The 18,697-nt window shown below is 43.0% G+C and overlaps 1 protein-coding gene and 1 long non-coding RNA gene across 2 annotated transcripts; one reads left to right on the plus strand and one right to left on the minus strand.

Annotated features, from left to right (window-relative positions):
- Window positions 1-470: 470 nt before the first annotated feature.
- Window positions 471-11,635, minus strand: LOC141966138 (uncharacterized). Its single transcript, XR_012634550.1, has 3 exons — window positions 11,516-11,635; window positions 10,244-10,342; window positions 471-529 (listed from the first exon to the last, which is right to left on the minus strand). It is a non-coding gene; the product is annotated as an uncharacterized LOC141966138 (long non-coding RNA).
- Window positions 9,218-15,149, plus strand: LOC141966137 (ferritin light chain-like). The gene is made up of 3 exons (XM_074918547.1): window positions 9,218-9,478; window positions 11,674-11,820; window positions 13,378-15,149. The coding sequence occupies exons 1-3, from the start codon at window positions 9,296-9,298 to the stop codon at window positions 13,879-13,881; spliced, it is 834 nt and encodes a 277-aa protein (XP_074774648.1). The 5' UTR covers window positions 9,218-9,295; the 3' UTR covers window positions 13,882-15,149.
- The last annotated feature ends 3,548 nt before the right edge of the window (window positions 15,150-18,697 follow it).

Consider the following 18,697-nt stretch of genomic DNA (forward strand, 5'->3'; position numbering starts at 1 on the left):
TTCATTTTGGGTCCAAAGGGCCGAGGCCCAGCAGGCTGACCGCATGTGCACTAATCCAGTATCATCACCAGCTCCACTAACAACAGGTGCCTCTTTGAAGAGGGAGGGAAAAACTATTTGGGGAGGAATCAGAGCTTTATAAAGGACATTATGGGCCAAGTCCTCAGCTTGTACATGCTCAGTTAAAGCATGTAGTCTCTTGAAGTTATATGAGTAATGCTCACATATACCAATAAGAGTCAGCCCGCTCTCAGTGCTGCTTCTCTTCTCTTTTTGGTTTTCTGAAGGATTTTTCACCTCTCTTTGCTCTGCACTGATCTTCCTTCAAAAGAAGAGAAGAAACATTCTTGTTCCTCACTTCAGACCAAACAGCTGAAGGTCACAAGCTACATATACCAGACTTCAACATCCTTCTCTACCCAGGTAACACAGTCTTACCGTTGCCTCACAAGATGTGTCCCTCAGTCCTGCTTTAGTCCTGGAGTCCAGATCGTGAGCATGTATCAGCAGGAACCAGGGTGATCCCATTCTGGAACAGATCAAATCAAACCCTGTCAAGGTCCCCTAAGAGAAGTCTTTCAGCACAGGCATCATAAGAATTGCCATGCAGTTGCTTGGGCCAGTGGTCCACATAGCCCAGTGTGTTATTTCAACATAGGCTACTATAAAATGACATGGGAAGAGAGCAAAAACCCCCTGCCAGAAACGGTGGCCAAATTGGCTCCAAGGAAATTTTTCTTCTTATCTCATTTTGCTAAAAGTTGTTTTATGACCAAATGCATACAAATCTCTTTTTTAAGTCCCTCTTAGTGTATTACTGATAAATGCTTGTATTAATGGAAGCTTCTATGTTTTTTCTTTTCTGAATCCTGCCATTCTGAGCTCCAAAGGTCAGTTCTGCAAATCTGGTCTCACTCCTTGCAGTTATTTACACTTGTGCTTGTTTCTAGAAAACCTGGAAGCTCTCTGGAGCCTGAGAATGGAGCCGGATTCACAAAGGCGGCACTGCAGAGCACTGCCAAATGCACTCTGCTCACACAATGTGAGTAAAAGCAGGCTTTCCAAATTCCTGTGGGCGCACTAGTAGAGGAAAACATGACCTTGGTACACCTTGCTCATGTGACCCAGTCACAGCCTTTGTAATTTTGTATCCAAAATTTACTTTCCTGAACACTACATCTTTTAATTCATGACTTTCCGAGATTTAGATTTGTTGAAGTCCCTTTCCCCTTGGGACCATGTCTCAGCTGGGTTATATTACAGAAAGAGGCCAAGCAGAGACAGTTGAAGGAGCAGAGCTGGCAGTAAGAATAGCACAGGCAGAAAAAATAGTCTCCAATCCATAACAGTTACTGGCACCTCACCCACAAGTACACACAAGTGTAAATTGTACTGTGTTGGACAAGTGTAAATCATACTGTGTTGGCCTGCCCTTTTAAATAAGTCTCCAAGAATTCCCCTTGACAAACACTGCAGTACAGGCTAGACAGCCCCATTTCCTCACCAATGAACAGACATTCACACAACCACACAGGAACGTCCAGTGCTAGAAACATATTCTCAGCTGCTGCAGACTCATGGTTTCCCTTTGAGACTTTAGCCACAGTTCCAAAGTTGGAAAACATCAAAGCGTGTATAAACATACAAAGAGGGCAATCTCACACACTTGCATCAGTTTTGTCCACATATATGTCTGAGGAAACCACATGGCAATCACCACTTTGCACACTTGATACTGAGCAGCAGGGATACCCACAAGTTACTGCCCTTCACAGCAAAAGCAATAAAACACTCCCAGCATCTGACAGGCACAGAGCTCTTCCTAACCCTCTGAATCCTCTCTGCAGCTTGCTGTCACCAGGCACATTTCATACAGGCCAGCTGCACAGGATTTATTCAACCAGTTTTGGAGTATCAAAGCTAACTTTTTTTGTCTTTGCCCCAGGCAGGCACTTGGTATGCAGTATTTAAATCAGAGAACAAAATGTTCTGTGAAATTTGTAAATACTCAGCACAGTAATTTCTAAATTCTAAAAGAGATAGCAACTGGAGCTAGTAGTTTAAAAATCAAAAAGTAAAGCATTTCACTGCATCACTGTAATGCCACGTATCCTAAAGACCAGAACAAATAACTTCCCAAGATTATCAATTAATGGTGCTGACTACCTTAAGTGATAGGAGCCAAACACACTCAGAGTTATACCTCGTAATTCCAATGAAATCAGGAGAAAGCACAATTCAACAAGTGCTCTGCATAAAGATGCTAAAATTGAAAACAATTTGTTTGATTGTTGCAAACTGACACAAAAGATTTTGCCTGGGACATACTGCCACAAAGAGACTACAATCTAACACCTACCACTATAAGATTTTTATAATATATTTAAAGCCATTAAAATGGAATTAAGCAGAAAATGATAGGGAGATACCCTAGGGAACCACAACACTTAAAGACTATGAAAGATAATATGTAGATGGCCTAAAAGAGGTGTTTTCAGCAGAAAGCAGCAATAAAGGGTCATTTGTGCCTGGAACTGGAAGAGGAATTACTTCATTGGAATTTAGCATAGCCTTTAGGGTCTATGATGTTTGAGTGAAATTATCCACTTCTGTTTTGTCTGATTCACCACCACCAAATCCATATTAATACAAAATTTAAAACAAACATTTAGCTGATGAATGTTCACATTAAAGTTTCAAATAAAGGACCTTTTCATATTTTTTTCTCAAGCATTTAAACTCTGGAAGAATTCTTTTTCAAACAAAAAGTGTTCAGAAACCCTGAAAAGGGTTCATTCATTATTTTTTGGTGACTATGGAAGCTAAAACACTTGGAATAATAACCTCTTCACCTGCAAACATTTTGCACACCTCTTACCACATCTGTGGCTTTAATTTCTTCTCCCTCAAGCCAAGTAGCAAATGACATCAGTCAAACCATTTAACTCCCAGGAGCACCTGTACTTTAGAAGCAGGTGCTCTTGGTACTAGTAGGGACTCTATGAACACTGATTATCAGTAGCACACAGCAGTAAAACAATAAATGGTTTCTGGATCTTCATCCTTTGCTTGTAATTTACTTCTGCTAGCCCAGATATTCTGAGTGTGTATAGAGTGCATCTGCTCATGTTCACATCAGAGAGAGAGGTCTAATGCTCCCTCAAGGGCCAGCTGGAGCACAGAGTGCACCTACTAAAGTGTACCCTGCCTGGAAGGCATTACCTGCAGTCACTGATTTCAGACGGCACAGACCGTACAAAAAAAAAAAAGCACTTCTTTTTTCAACACGTCAAGTCTTATTTTCTCATTTGTCCAAAAGTAACTACAGATTCTCACCCACAGCTGTGGAAAGGATGGTAGAACAGAAAGGCAAGGTATACAAATTATGACAGACTTCAGGCAGTTTGGGATTGCACAACCCCCTTATGCAACACGTTGCCTGGGGTTCACCACATGTTTTCAGAAATTCCACAGAATCCCCTTAAATTTGCTTCAGTGCTGAGCCTCAGTGGCTTCAATCAGCAATAAGTGACTGGACTTATGATATACTGTGGACAGATTGCAAGGATGAGCCTTAAGGTTTTTGGCCTATGCTTTTTTAAATGTACCTTGAAAAAACAACTACAAAATCTCAGAGGCAGATGAACCCTGCCAATTTGTTCTAATGTACTCCTGAGCCTCTTTAAAAAAAATTAAACGGGTAGTATTAATATATGATTAATAGTCCACTTGCATCTTAAGTGTATTTAAAAAAGATGTTTATAAGAGGAGAAATGGAGATTGAAGGGCCAGTACTGCTGCCTAGGCTGAAGCTTGCTCAGTCCCTCTGCAGGCACCAGGCAGAGGCAGGGAGCACCAACAGCCCCAGAGCTCCAGCTCTCCTTGGCACCTCGCTGCCCAAGCCAAACCGCCGCCTTCCTGAGCACGGGCAGAGCCAGGGCTCTGAAAGACACAGATGAAGCCTAGTCAGCACGCCTAACAATTTTGTAAATACAAGGATGGAAGACTAGGGGAGAACAACTCGGTGTAGGTGAATCGTCGACATTTAAAATTGCATTGGAAAGAGATATGTGCTTAAGAGAAGATAGTGCTATGCAGCTCCTAGACCCAAGTTAGCAGCGGCCGCAGTGCAGTTTCACCAGCATGAAGAAGTCTACACACATGTACGCAGTCACACGCACTCGAACTCGGCCATACGCAGCCTCACTTGAGGTGCAACAAGATACCTGAAGGTGTCCGACATAAACCAGGTTGAGGCAGGACAACAGTCACGGCCAAGAGACTACCTACATCTTCCAGGGTCTCACACAGCCCCCAAACGTGCTGTTGGCACGGAGATTTCTCAGGGGCCCACAGAGGGGAGCGTGGGAGCAAAGGGAGAGGATGAGTCTGCCCGAGCACTGTGGCTGTAGCAGCAGCTGGAAAGAGCCTACAAGAGAGAGAGGAGAAGGGAGGGGTGCCTGGGGATGGGCGGGAGGGCGAGGGCAGGTGATGTGCAGGCAGGGTGCACCCTGAAGACAAGTCACAGGGCAGCTCAGCACCAGCCACAGTGGCCACAGAGGCTCCCTGCTGCGCTGCAGGGCACTGGGCCTCTCCGGCCCCAGCAGCACCCTGCCGAGAAGGAGCTGAGGGTGCCTGTCTCCTCACGGCATGGCCTGAAGCAAACTCTCTGTTACTGGAAGGGCCCCACGGTAAAAGCAAGCATTAATTACAGATAATCTAATTTAAACACCGCAGAGAAGAAAACAGCACGAATTAGGAAACCCTTCTATAACTGTTCTGTGACGCAAGTTAAAGACAAGCTTTGCTTATATCTCAGAAACTCTTAGGAGCTTGTCTTCTAAGTTTGTTTTAGACATACCCACAGGCTGTGGGCATATTCTGTCTGAAGGACAAATTTCAGTCAGTAAAGTTTCAAAGAACTCTCTACGTATCACAGCGGTCTATATTATCCAGCGTTTGGAAAGTTCCTTAAGGAAGAACTTCATTGTGACAGAGAGACAAATGAACCAACTTCTCATTATCCGTGCCATGCAGACGTGTCAGGGAAGCCTACGGAACTGAACTGCCAGAGATAAGTTACATCAGAGGCACAAAGTGTCGCAACTTTATCAGAGTACTGATGCAAAGTGGGAAAAGTGAATGAAGGCAAAAAAGACATGACTGTTTCCAGTACAACTGCAGAACATCCTCAAACATCTCAGCTGGCTTTAAACACTGCAGTAATGGATGTTTTGCAAATATAAAAATATCAGTGAGAGGAAGAAAATCTTTGACTCTCTCTAAAAGGAAAGCAATGGAAAACTAAGCTTTGGAGTATTTGAGGTGAGTGCCAAAAAAAAAAGGCACTTCAAAAATTACTTCAAAATCAAAGTTAATCCAAGTATTTTACAAACAGGATTCCATTTGGTACCTTATTTTAGTAAAATGAATACATATAAAATACATGTAGATACAGCATTGCATAGTAATTTTCTGTACCTATAAGCCAAAAAAATAGGCTCCTGTCTGCTTGGTTTGATACCAACAAGATCAAGACTGATTTCAAAGGGGCTAGGCTTTAACTTTTACTTTTGGAAAATCCTTCTCTTGTATCCCTAAAACACGCTGATTTCACAGCACTGAAATGAACTGGACCTTTCCATTTGCTCAGATACATACAGACAAAAAGCATTTTCCAGAATGTCCACCTCACAGCCTGGCCACAGTGCTATTGTCACCCCAGGGCCATCTCATGTTTTGCTGATGACTAGTTTTACTGTGAGACAGTTAAAAAAAGTTCTTTTTTTATGCTTACTTAAGTAGTAAGCTCCCAAATTTCAGGCTGCTTTTTTAACTTTATGAGTCATCCAGTGCAAAAAGGCAACAAAACAACTCAGAAGTCTTGCTGGCTTTTCCTCCATGGAAAAAGAAAATAAAAAAGAGTGGGATCAGATAAAATAATGACATGAAGCACCTGCTGAAAATAGAAAAGCATACAGAAAAATGGGTTAAGTGACTGCAAGTCCAATACAAGCAATTGTGAATTCATGGGTGTTTGTATGAATCATTCTCCATTTCCTGCCAGAGAGCTTAGGTTTCACTTAATTACGAAACAAAATCATGAATGAAGAAGGCTAATTCACAGGCATACATATCATGCATATGTTTACTTATTACTTTTTCCTCACACAGCCCTCTGTTTTCATCATAGCTATTGATGGGCACTGAATGATCACATAAGAAAAAAGTGGCACATTAGATACACTATTTGCAAAGCACAAGAAAAATCTGTCACAGCTAGAAAGAAGCTAAGAGATGGTAGCTGGGTAGAACCAACAGACACAGCTCTTGCTAGCTGTGGTTAAGGAACAAACAATATCAACTCCAGATTACTAAGTGCAGTTTAAGACCCCAGCTTTAAATGAGAATCAAGGTAGAAAATGGCCAGATACAACTATTTGCAAAGTAGTCTCAGCAGAAAGGATATTTTCAGATGACTGCTAAAGCCCACTGACAGAAGGCAGGGAGGGAGTGGGGGTGTATGTGGATGTGTGTGTAAAAGAGTTTATTTTGCTGGAATTTTAATTGCAAGTTCTGTATATCACGCTGTGGTTGTTTGGCTTCCCACTCTGCCATACACTTTCAACACTCTTTAAAATGTGTTGCACTAAGATCATGTCAAATTATAAAAATAAAGACATCTTTCATCAAGGCATGTGCGTAACACTACACATTTAAGTAATCCTGGATTATGGGAATAAACAGGGTCAATCCTGTCACCAACCCTATTTACAGATGTCACCATCTCTTTTTGCAATGACTCACAGGTAACTATCTGCTCTTGCTTTCCCTTGGTCAAGATCGCTAAGCGTCCAACCCTCTTCACCCCAATATCCGTTCACTAAGGAAATCTGTAAAGTACTTTCATACTTCCAGATTTAAGGATCTAACCCAGATTCACTTGTCTCAAAGTCATACACAGATATTGTTACCCCAAGCGGGTAATAACTTTTCTGAAGCTCATAGTTTGGGAGAGAGATGCAAGACTTTCCCTTCAGTTTAGGGCAGGTGGGAAAAAACCCCAACATATCTTAAAAAGAACCCTTCCTGAGAGCAGGCAGCTGCACTTACTCCATGTCATGCTGAAATGTTGTAACTAAGAAACTGAAGAAAGCACTTGTTCCCCAGGACACAGCATTTCTTGAAAACCAAGGCTTGAGATCACAAGTTTTTGGAACAGATGATGCTTTTCTCAGTCCAGATACTACCAGCATATGATACCACCTCACCCTACGTAGCAAGAATCCCCACATTACTTTGGAATGGAATTTTTCCACAATACATATGATTACAGTACAAATGACGTGTATTTCCTTTTGTTCTATGAAGCACAGAGCAAAATATATTTAACAGTGTTCTCATGAAAAGGGGTTAAACAATGTATGGAGATTAAGGAAATTTAGAGTCAGTTTTCAGATCAGCCCCATACAGCATAGGAGGCCTTAAGAAATGTCTTTGCGTCTCGGTTCTCCATCACTGAATTGGGATAACTTAATATTGACTCCCAAGGGACCTGCAGTCCACTAATACAGAGAGAAGCATCTATATGAGCTGATATGCTCAGATATTACTGTCATGAACTCCTACTTAACAAAATACAACCATAAACTGTCCTACAGAGACACTAGTAACTTGCCTTCTACTGTGATTTCACACTTGAAATTATTTGGGCTGTCCACAGAAAGGAGGTCATCGAGTATTCTGTTAGATTGGGATGCCAATGCATAGCCACACACTGACACCACACTTGCTCTTCCTCCTCTGAGGCAGTCAAAGGATTATTCTGAAATAATAAAACACTAGCAACTGTTTTACTGGCTAAAACACAGACAGTTGGAATGGAGGGAGCTAAAAGGTAACTGTTAGAAGTACATCTTCCCAGCAAAAGTCCCTCATGCCCCAGCAAAAAAAGAGGACCCTTACTGAGAACTTCAGAACGAGGTCATACATTGTCGAACTGTCTTGTCACTGAACAGATTGTAATTTACGGATTTATTTAGTCTTGCAAATATTACAGGTATACTTTACTCACACGCGGTTTTACTCAAATGCTTAAAATAAGCATATACTTAATGTTATGGGCTTTTTAAAGTGAACTTAGCACACAGTTTTACATTTTATTTGCTGAAACTTCAAATTTAACTACAGCACAAAGAATGAGAAGCACGAAAAAATGGACAATTACAGTGAACAAAAAAGGCCGAATAACACAGAAGCTGGAGGCACTGAAGTAGAAGTATGTAAGTTTCTCATGAGCAATTTTCTCACATCTTTAGGTGACTACTCGCAGACAATGTGTGCTCTGCTCTAGGTAGTCAGATCCAATAACAATTAAAACACCCAACGGAATAACGATTCTGCCCTGAGCATCCTGGATTTGTGGGGGAGTGGGGTGATCTGCTAGAAAAATATTCCACCGAATGGCATGTAACATTAAGCTTACTAAACAGAAAGTCACTGAACAGAAAATTATCAAATTCGAAGGGTGTTGAGATTACTCAGATTTCCACACCATTGGCTTGTATCTATTAAAGAAATGCTCAAGCAGTAACATGTAGAGCTCCATCCATACAGCAAAGCAGCTGAAAGTCAGAAACATGTATTTTGAAGTTACTGTACAAACCGAGTACTAACACACTGAGGTGGTTTAATCTGCTTAGACAGGACCAGTTTGACCCAAACATTTTTAGCGTTCCTCAGAAAAGAGGAACAATTTACCCTGTAGCCAAGACACACACGGATACACTGTTAAGTTCCCAGGATTTGCTCCCAGCTCGCTCCCTCCCCACGACCGCATCTCCCTGCACGCTGCTGTCAGCTGCTCCGGCTCCGCCACGCCGCGCCCTCGCCCCTCGCGGGCTATTAAAGGCGGTATTTCAGTGTGGGCGTCCCTGGCGACCGGCCCTCCAACAAGCTCTACAAATGCCGGGTCACCGGCCGGCCCTTCCCGCGCTGGCAACCGACGCCCGGCCGCGGGGAGCCGCGTCGCGGCCTGCCCCGGCGCCGCGGCGGCCATGGCCGAGGGGACGGCGCTCCCGGGGCGCAGGGAGCGCCCGCGCCGCCGCCGCGCCCGCCCACGGGCGAGCACGCACGAAATGGCGCCGTGTCCGGTCCCCCCCCCGCCCCCTCTGCCCCGGGCGGGAGGGCGGGCGGGCGGCGGGGAGGGGCCGGCGCGGCGCGGGGGGCCGCGGCAAGGTGCGTCCCAGGTGCCCGGGCTATATCTGGCGGCGCGGCGGGGCGGCGCGGCAGGGCGATGGCGGCGCCCGCCATGGCGGAGCCGCGCTCCAAGCGGCCGCGCGTGACGCTGCCCGCCTGCCCGGCGCACCGCGCGCTGCCCGCCAGCCGCGTGCGGCAGAGCTTCCCGCCCGCCGTGGAGGAAGGGCTCTGCGGCGTCACCGCCGCCCTGCTGGAGCTCGCCTACTGCCTGCAGGCGCTGGTAAGGCGGCCGCGGCCGGCGGGGGGGCGGGAGAGGCCGAGGGCGACCCGCCCGGGGTTCAGCAGGGAGCCGGAGCCGGGCAGGGCCGGAGGGGCGCTGGGGCCCGACCACGAAGTCAGGAGCGAGCGGGTGATGAATCGGGCGCTCGTGTATTTCGGGTGATTCAAACAGAGCTGTGCCTGTGGAAGGAGGGCCGGGAACAGGGGCCGCTCACGGCTTTGGATCCAGCACTCCTCTTTCTGGGGTGGTTTTTTTCCCCAGCCTTTATACGTAAAATAGTCGTGTGCGGTTAAACTGCTGGCATAACAGTTTGTCAGCGTGGCTGGCGGCATAGGGTTTTTTGTGCTCCACAGGCAGAATACCTCGGACACGAATTTAAAAAGTTATCTCCGATACTGTGTAACACGCATACCAGAATGGTGTCACAACGTATTAAATATTAAATCAACATAAATTTTAACAAAGCCATTAAAATAAAAAAATAATCAATGCCATCCCGTCTGATGCCAAGCATCCACGGAGGAGCAGCAGAAACTATATTCAGTCTATCTCCAAGATCCTTTGATCAAGCTTGGTGTCAATATTAGTCCAATAAAAATTTAAGTATGCAGTAAAACTTCTGCTTGTTAAGCACGTGGATTAAAATAATACTAGTGATTGGCAGCTGGGCAGGATGGAGAAAGCTCAGTTAGAAACTGACTGTGGATACATCAACCTTAGAAATACGAACATCTTAAATAGCTAATGATTGATACAAAGATTTACCTTAACAGTTAAGCAGGAGCGGTAACTTGTGCTCTAATTGAAGTCATGCAGCAAACTTGCACTGAGGAACTGGTTATAAAACACTGAATCTTGACTCTTCTGTCAACAGAAACATGAATGAATGACTTCAGGAAAAGGATTATGCAAATACTGCAATGAATGTTCTTAATATAACATTCCAGTATGTACTTTCTCTTGAATAGTTTATGACCACAGATGCGTATGTGTCACGGGCTTGGGGTACCCCAGGTGGCCATAAAAATATTAACAGAAAACATAAACTTGTGTATATAACTTCTGCTTTTTTTTTTCTAAACAGAACAACATAGATGAAACACAACTATTTCATATTTAAGCAGAGCAATAGGTAAAAATGGAGAAGACAATAAGAAGCAGAAAAACTTATGAAATGCACATACTTGTTCCTTAACCCTCCTAGGCAGGCTACAAACCAACCACTCGGTACTCAGTACTCCAAGCCAGAGTATGTCCAAGAGACAAAAGCTGTGCTGTATTGCATATGCACGTTTAGGGACCAGTAGCAGATCAAGATGCTGTAGCTCCCTCAGTTTGGTTCTTGGTGTATTCCCAGCTGCTGCCTCATTCTCCTTATCAGAGCTGTGCAGAGACAGTGTTGAAACTAGCATAACCTGGTGGCTCTGCTTTGCTACCTGCCTCTAATATGTTTTCTTTATGGGATAGCAGTACCATGGATAACATTCTTCTACTGTAAGAGCTGATGGATCTATTAGCATAGGTGAATACTGCAGTGGTTAAAGTTGTTACTTTCCCATACAGAGTGGAACAAGGCGTGCAGTGGGTTTAGGATTGTAATACTTCTGAAGTATTCCTAGGCATGAGCTACATACAGTATTAAAGGTGCATACAGTATAGTTCAGTAGCAGTATTCTTTATTTTGGAATAACGTCCACAATGAAGCTGATAAACAGATGCAAAGTTGTGCTTGTTCTCTTTCTGGTATTTGCCTCATCCTTCTCATACCTTTAAAAGCTAACTTTTCACTGGAATGCTGACCTGAAGGGATAAAGCTTGTGTTTCCTGTGCTGGAACTATGTTTAAAAAAGAAAAGAGAAAAACCCAAACAAAAAGCCCACACACATGCTCCTCAACCACTCTTAAATAAAATATTCTGAGGATCTCTGAGTGCTACTGAGAGACAACATCAGTATTACAGTTACCTGTCCAGTATTAAAGGACAGAAGGAGTTCTAGTAGAAGTATAGATTTTTAATTTAAGACTGTAACTACTTACTTAATTTATTGCAGAAATTTGGATTAAGGTCTTCAAAGTGATTGTGCTGCTAGAACAGCTTCTATTGGAAGGGCCTCCCATGTTCTGCTAACGCCAGGTTCTGCTGCAAGGGAGTCCCATCTCCAGCAAATCTTAACACTCTTGTTTTGTGTGTTTAGGGTGAATATTTTGATCAGTCGCATGTGGCTCTACCAAATGTTTCAAAGTTCTTCTTGCATCAAGCTCTGGAAGAGAGAAAAGCTGCAGAAGCTTTGATGAAGTATCAGCAAGAAAGAGGAGGCCATTACTGTTCTAAAACCATCCAGGTGGGTAGTAGACAACAAGCTTTCAAGCAGTTGCAATCCACAATGATTAACTTCTTGCATTATGTTGCTATTACTTCAGATCTCTGCATTCATCCACTGTTAGATTTCCGGATAGAATTTCCCTGTCATATTAGTGTGTACGGGTGTGTTCTTGATTGTAATGCCTAGAAACTGTCACCATACAGTCCTAACTCTATGTGGTTGCTTTCTAGCCCAAAAGGATATGAACAGTGGTCCCCTTTTTCATTCACTCACCTGGAGGCTGCTGTTTCCAGTGTGCTGTAATGGATTGTGAGACTCCTGAAACTGTGCTGAAACAGCCCACTTGTCTCCTTCACAGCTCAAGATAGAATTTGAACTAGAGATCTGAGTCAGGGTCACACAGGTACAAAGGAATAATTCAAAGTTATCAGGAAAAAACCCACCTCATTTGTTAAAAGATCATGGGGCTGATTCTCCTCTACCAAATTAGTATTCTGTAAATAGTTAATACAGAATGCTCTTCTATGGTCTGTCATAGCAGTTATTAAGCTGTAGGATGTAAAAATAAAAACGCCATCTTGAAATAGTTTCTGAATACTGAGTTTGAATCAGGGAAGACCTTATAGAGGCCTTCCAGTACTTAAAGGGGGCTACAGGAAAGCTGGGGAGGGACTCTTTATCAGGGAGCATAGGGATAAGATGAGGGGTGATGGTTTTAAACTGGAAGAGGGTAGATTTGGATTAGATACAAGGAAGAATTTCTTCCCTGTGAGGGTGGGGAGGCCCTGGCACAGGTTGCCCAGAGCAGCTGTGGCTGCCCCCTCCCTGGAAGGGTTCAAGGCCAGGTTGGACGGGGCTTTGGGCAACCTGGGCTGGTGGAAGGTGTCCCTGCCCATGGCAGGGGGGTTGGAACCAGATGAGCTTTAAGGTCTCTTCCAACACAAAACATTCTGTGATTCTTCTGTGTGTCAGGGTTTAGCCCGTCAGGCAGCTAAACACCACACAGCTGCTCGCTTCCTCCCCTAGTTCATGTAGCGAGCATGACGTCGTGTGGTATGGCATATTCCCCTGGCCCGTTGGGGTCAGCTGTCCTGGCCATGTCTCCTCCCAGCTGCTTGTGCCCCCAGCCTCCTTGCTGGTGGGGTGCTGTGAGAGCTGAAAAGTCCTTGACTTGCTGCTAAGCAGTGTTTACACTAACTAAAACACCAATGTGTTATCAACATATTCTTATCCTAAATCCAAAACACAGCACTATACCAGCTACTAGGAAGAAAATTAAATCTATCCCAGCCAAAACCAGGACACTATGGTAAGGTTTCCTAGTGCAAGAATGCTCCTCAGGCCTAGATACTGCTATCTGAATCTCTGTTCCTTGAAAAAGTGCTTGGGTTCTGCCACTTCTGTATGTTCACAGCTATCCAACTCAGCAAAAAACAACAGATGCTCCAAACTAGGTGGTGTTACAGATTCTCACACATCTTGTTTAGAGTACAAGGTATGTTGCAGGAAACCATCAATGAATACAGTAAGATGAGCTGTTCTTCTGAATAAATGTAATTCTGTCTTTGTTTTTAGAAACCAAACTGTGAGTATGCAGTTGGTCTGATGAAAGCCCTGGAAGTAGCAATGGTACAGTGGAAAACTATGATACGATATTTTGAAGAGCTTTATGCCCTGAGCATTGAAAATGCAGACCCTCATAGCGCGAGTACTATCAAGAAACAATTTATCGGGCCCAAAATCCGGAAGATCAAGCTGATGGGAGATCTACTGACCAATGCTCGTAGGCTTGACTGTTCCCAAGATGGCAGAAATAGTCTTGGAGATTACTTTATGGACCGGTTGCAGAAAGAGTTCAGAACAGGCATAGAGCCAGAGTCTAGTCAGCACTGCAGCCCCTGCCCACCCCTCCATCAGTGTACAGGAGCTGCAGAGGGTCTGAAGCGACCCCAGAGAGAATCTTCCCAGCACAGAAATGGCATAGGGCCAATATATGCAACCATACACTGCACCACCATGCTGCCACAGTCTAATGATGGGACAGGAGCAAAAGTGAAGCAGGGCAGGGAGGGCCTTTAAAGCTGTGGCTGTTGTAGCTGCAGGGCAGCTCCTAAGGCAGACCTGTATGGAGGGTGAACTTGAGACCAGAACTCGGGAGACATGATGCTGCATCACTCCTACTGCTTTATTCCCTGTCCCCTTGTCCTCTGTTGAGTTGCAGCTCAAAATCTAGCCCATGCCATTATTTTTTTTTAAACAACAGCAAGGTTGCTAGTTACCCAAATTGCTAGCATTAATTGCACTTTGATCTATGCAATTCTTCCTAGAAGCCAGAAGCTTTTAAACCTCTGTCTTAAATTAATAATAGGATTAATTAGTATTAGTAAGAACAGCATACATAACTTTTATTTAAACAAAAGCCCTGCAACTTTAGTACAAGGAAACTTCTATGTGGCAGAAAATCGAAAGATTTAGTTTTATATTATTAAATATTTTATATTACTAACATATTTTACATTACTAACATACTAAACTTTAAAAAAACCTATTTCTATCATAGTAGCAATTTAAGTAGTCTAATTCATTTACTTACAGCCCAGCTATTTCTAGTGGTATACTTCTCCACGATGAAGGATACAAACATTTCTTCAACAGTGGGAATAAGACAATGAGCTGGTTTACTCTACAGTTATTTGCCTAGCTGGCCTTTCTTATCCTCAGCAGATGAGAGAAAAATTACAGGTTCTCATTAGATGTGATCTTTACGGGTTCTAGGGTGTATTTTGCAAGTGTTGCTGAAGACACTAGCTCAGGGCTCTATCAAGACTTAACCTAGGATGGTTGCTTTAATTGCCATACAGAGCCCTAGCTAAATTATGGTATTGCTATGGTACTACTGCTATTTCTTGTACTCCTTATCATGGTCCTCAGTAGAGGAATAAGATCCTAGTGAAAATGCAGCACACTTATGAACAGCCACTCTCTGTGATGCAATTCTAGATTAGTTTTGCATTTCAGTTAGGGCAGTGTTCAATTAGGGAGGCTATTAGCACCACCATACCTAAGGCCTTTACTTTAGCCATCTTGGTTAGAAGTTCAGAGGTGTCCAAATCCCTTCATTCATCTCCTACAGGAGCACCTCTCTTTCTGTACACTGGCTACCAAGGTCACCTAAGAGCAGCAACTACCTAGATCAGCTCCCTGCAGCTAGGGTTTTTTTTGTTGTCATATAAAACATCTTTTACGCAACAGGGGTTTGCTTTATTGAAAGATTGTCTCACGCTTTTATGTAATACTGTAAGCAATACTCCTATTTTGCTTGAAAATAAATTCAGTTTCATGTTGAAAGTGGCACTTTGCATCTATGTTGTATTCCTCAGTTTACCACCCAGGCATGCTAGTATTCTCCTCCAGGAGATTTTACGTATGTATACAAAACTGCATCGCTACTTTTCTACTACCAAGAAAGTTGCACAGGATAGAACAGTAGGCCACAGAATGAAAATAAATATCAGAAAACTGCATTAAGATAAGAACACAATGGAACGTTTTCAGCAAACTGACTTCTATACACAGCTGCAGTTAAGTAGCCATTTCTCCAAAACTGCATTAGCTCACCTACTTTCTGTTGGTGTTGTAACACAGGACAGACAATTACAATGCAGATGCTTTCCCAGTCTTTCTGTTAATAGGATTCAACCTTGGGGGAGGGGGTATCACTTTAAAACAGCTCCTGTATTCATCTGTAAAAATATTGCAGTGCACCACAAGTATGGCTTGAAGCACTTTTAGCAACATGCTAGAGTTGCCTATGTTGAGATGGCTGCTCTCTAATACAGCAGTAGTTTATAAAAGGTATTTCCATCTGGGCTAGATTCCATCGCTCATCCTCATGCTGAGCATACCTTATTCAACAATTAGTTCCACTGACTGCAACTCAACGTGAATAAAAACAATGGAATCTGTCCCTCTCGGTATTAAAATACAGCTCACTAAGTGTGAACAGACCAAAACTACTAACTCAATTATAAACTAGTGCCATATAAAATCACTTCAAATACTGCTGGTAATGTTTGACCTACAACAGTCTTCTGCTTTAAGAGCTGATGACCTTCTGCAATGTAGGTACAGCCTCCTCCACTGTTTCCAGCACTTAAGACTGTATTTTACCTTAAATGAATTCCAACATAACAAAGAACCCAACATTTGAATTTTGCAAAGCAAGACTTACTAGCCTCCTCTTTTCCCTGAAATACAGCCATGTCTGTTTCTCAGAGACTCTTCTCATATTTATCTTCCTATCCAAATATATCCACAAGTTCTCAGATTTTAGGTCTTTTTCTCTCCCTTTTCCAAACATGTTCTGGGGCCTCTGCCTGAAGAGACAATTCTGTTAATTTTAGATAAACGTGCAATCAGCTATTTTCCCAGTCTCTATGCTCTGAAAAAGAGAAATCAGTCAGTTACTGTAGATAACAAGCTCTTCTTGTCCACCACATGCTGCTTTGGCTAAGAGGGCACATATGCTTGTGAATATGATCTCAAAATTTGTTAATAATACCTGTCTACTATATCCAGGATGAGTCTGTCCGTGCTTCTCAGCATAGGAAGTACCATCTGCCTCTGCCTTCCCAGCTTCCTTTTCAATCACACCCTGAAAAAAGGGAGATGGAAGGATGAATGTGGAACGGATATAAGGGCAATAACACCTACAGAAACTTTACAAATTCTCTGCTGAATGCTTGTTCATACACACACTTTGTTTCTGTACTTCCAAAGCCATGCCCAAACCATCCAAACACAATCTGGGGCAGCTCAGAATAGCTATAGCAGCACCAGTACTCTAAATACAGCATCCAAACTGGAAGCTCTGGAGAGACCTAATGTTTTCTGAAATTATGAGTTTCAGCCACAAAGGCTTCCAAACAGGTATTAATAATGGCATACCTGTAAATGTTTGCCGTAAGCACTACCTGTGGTTGCACAGAAAGGCCCCTGCTGCTGCCTGCTCTCAGAGTGAGGAATCCTCTCCACTGTGGCCACACAAAACTGAGAAAAGCACCTCAGGATTTGGTCTTTGCAAGGAATTTTTTTTTCAGGCCCCACCATACAAGACAACATATTTCTGGACAAACACGTCTTTGGGAATAATACTGGAATAGTGAACGTTAGTTCTGGTGGCAGCACCTCAAGGGCATCTTCACTGGAAGATCACTCTGAGTGGAATTCACCATCTGGTCATGGCCTTCTCCTGACTTTTTGACCTGACTTTAGGTGAATTCATGCACTTAAGAGCATTCACAGACTGTTACTGGCAGTCTCCTTGTATTGCTTGTCCAAGTCCCACGATTTGTTACCAGTTTGCCCAGGATAAACACTATATACACAAGTCCCAGAGTGCCTTTTCCTAGGGTCATATATGACCTAGAAACACACAATGGCAGAATACATTACGAGACTGGCTAAATATTAGGTAAAACTATCTTTTCCACAAATGAAACCAATGATCTGGAGAGAGTTTCAGTGTCTTGAGTGGTTCACACAGCCAGCACCGTGCCTTGATATCCCAATTTATGTGTTCAGTCATTACAACACACAACTATTGCTCATTAATACTTATTATGCATTATCGTATACCTAGCACTATTTTGAATACAATTGATTTTTGCTTTGTAACTTTTCAATAAAGATTTTTTTAAAAAATGTGTTCATTCCTTCTGGATCAAAGAACCTCTGTAATAACAGTGAAGTACTTCCACAAGATTCCTGCTCTGTCCCTCAGAAACAGCTGGGAGATACATTTCTAAATGCATAAGGGTGGTCAATAGCTGATCTCCTTGGGACATACCACTTTTCAGCACTAGATACTGTGAAAGAATGAACTTGTACAGAGTCCAAAAGACATACTTTTTTCTTTAAATAAAAATTTTATCTTTTAATGACTGAATGTGCCTAGGAGTTATTATATTTGTCTGTACTCAAACACATATAAATAAATAGAAAATGGGGGTTACGGATTAGGAATTTTTGCAAAAACCAAATCATACAGCAAAAGAAGCCAACATCACAACAGCCCCTCTGAGAAGTCATAGGTACAGGGACTGGGGACTAGAACATTGATGGATGATTTTTATCTTATCAGATTCTCTCAATCAGCCCTCTGCTCCACCAAAAACAGAGCTTTGCCTTTGATTTTGAGTGAGATGAAATTTCACCAACATTTATAACTGCAGAATGGAGATTAATTTTAGCTCATGGTACTTTAAAAATACCCATAACTATTTTAATCATGAAGTTAATGAAATCACAGTTGAAGTGCTTCCGTATCAGAAAAAGAACTGAATTTCTCATCTCAGATGATATTCCAAAAACAGAGTAAAAACTCTAACACCCTTGAGAGATGTTACCAAAACCCATCCCATTTCTCCAAGGTCCAAACTCTGCCACTGCTAGTTCCCTGAAATAACGAATTCTTGTTGCACAAGCACTCCAGTTGCAGTTGCAACTACACGTGCAGCAAAATGCTACTTCGCAAAATGAAGTCAATCTCTTCACGCTTTCAGAATAAAGGTAAACAGAGGCTCGAGTTGAAAGAGGAACCTGAAATGCACATATATCCTAGCTCAAGTGAGAAGCATCATTTGCTGAAGTGACAGCTGACCACAACTCGGGCCTTGGCTCTCCTCCGGTACGTCATTACCAGACCATTGCTGCATGGCTTTATTGGAGGAATCAAATACTTCCTGTGATAAATAGGGCGTCAATTTGCTCAGGCACTAGCTGGGTGTCTCAGCCACTCCAGACCTCACCCTCCCACACGACTTCTTTTTGCTCGGAGGTCAGATAGTTTCAGTAGCCACGCTTGAGTCTTTCTGAACATCTTCTGTCCTCGGTG

Source organism: Athene noctua, chromosome 14 (assembly GCF_965140245.1).
Source record: "Athene noctua chromosome 14, bAthNoc1.hap1.1, whole genome shotgun sequence".
NCBI lineage: Eukaryota > Metazoa > Chordata > Aves > Strigiformes > Strigidae > Athene > Athene noctua.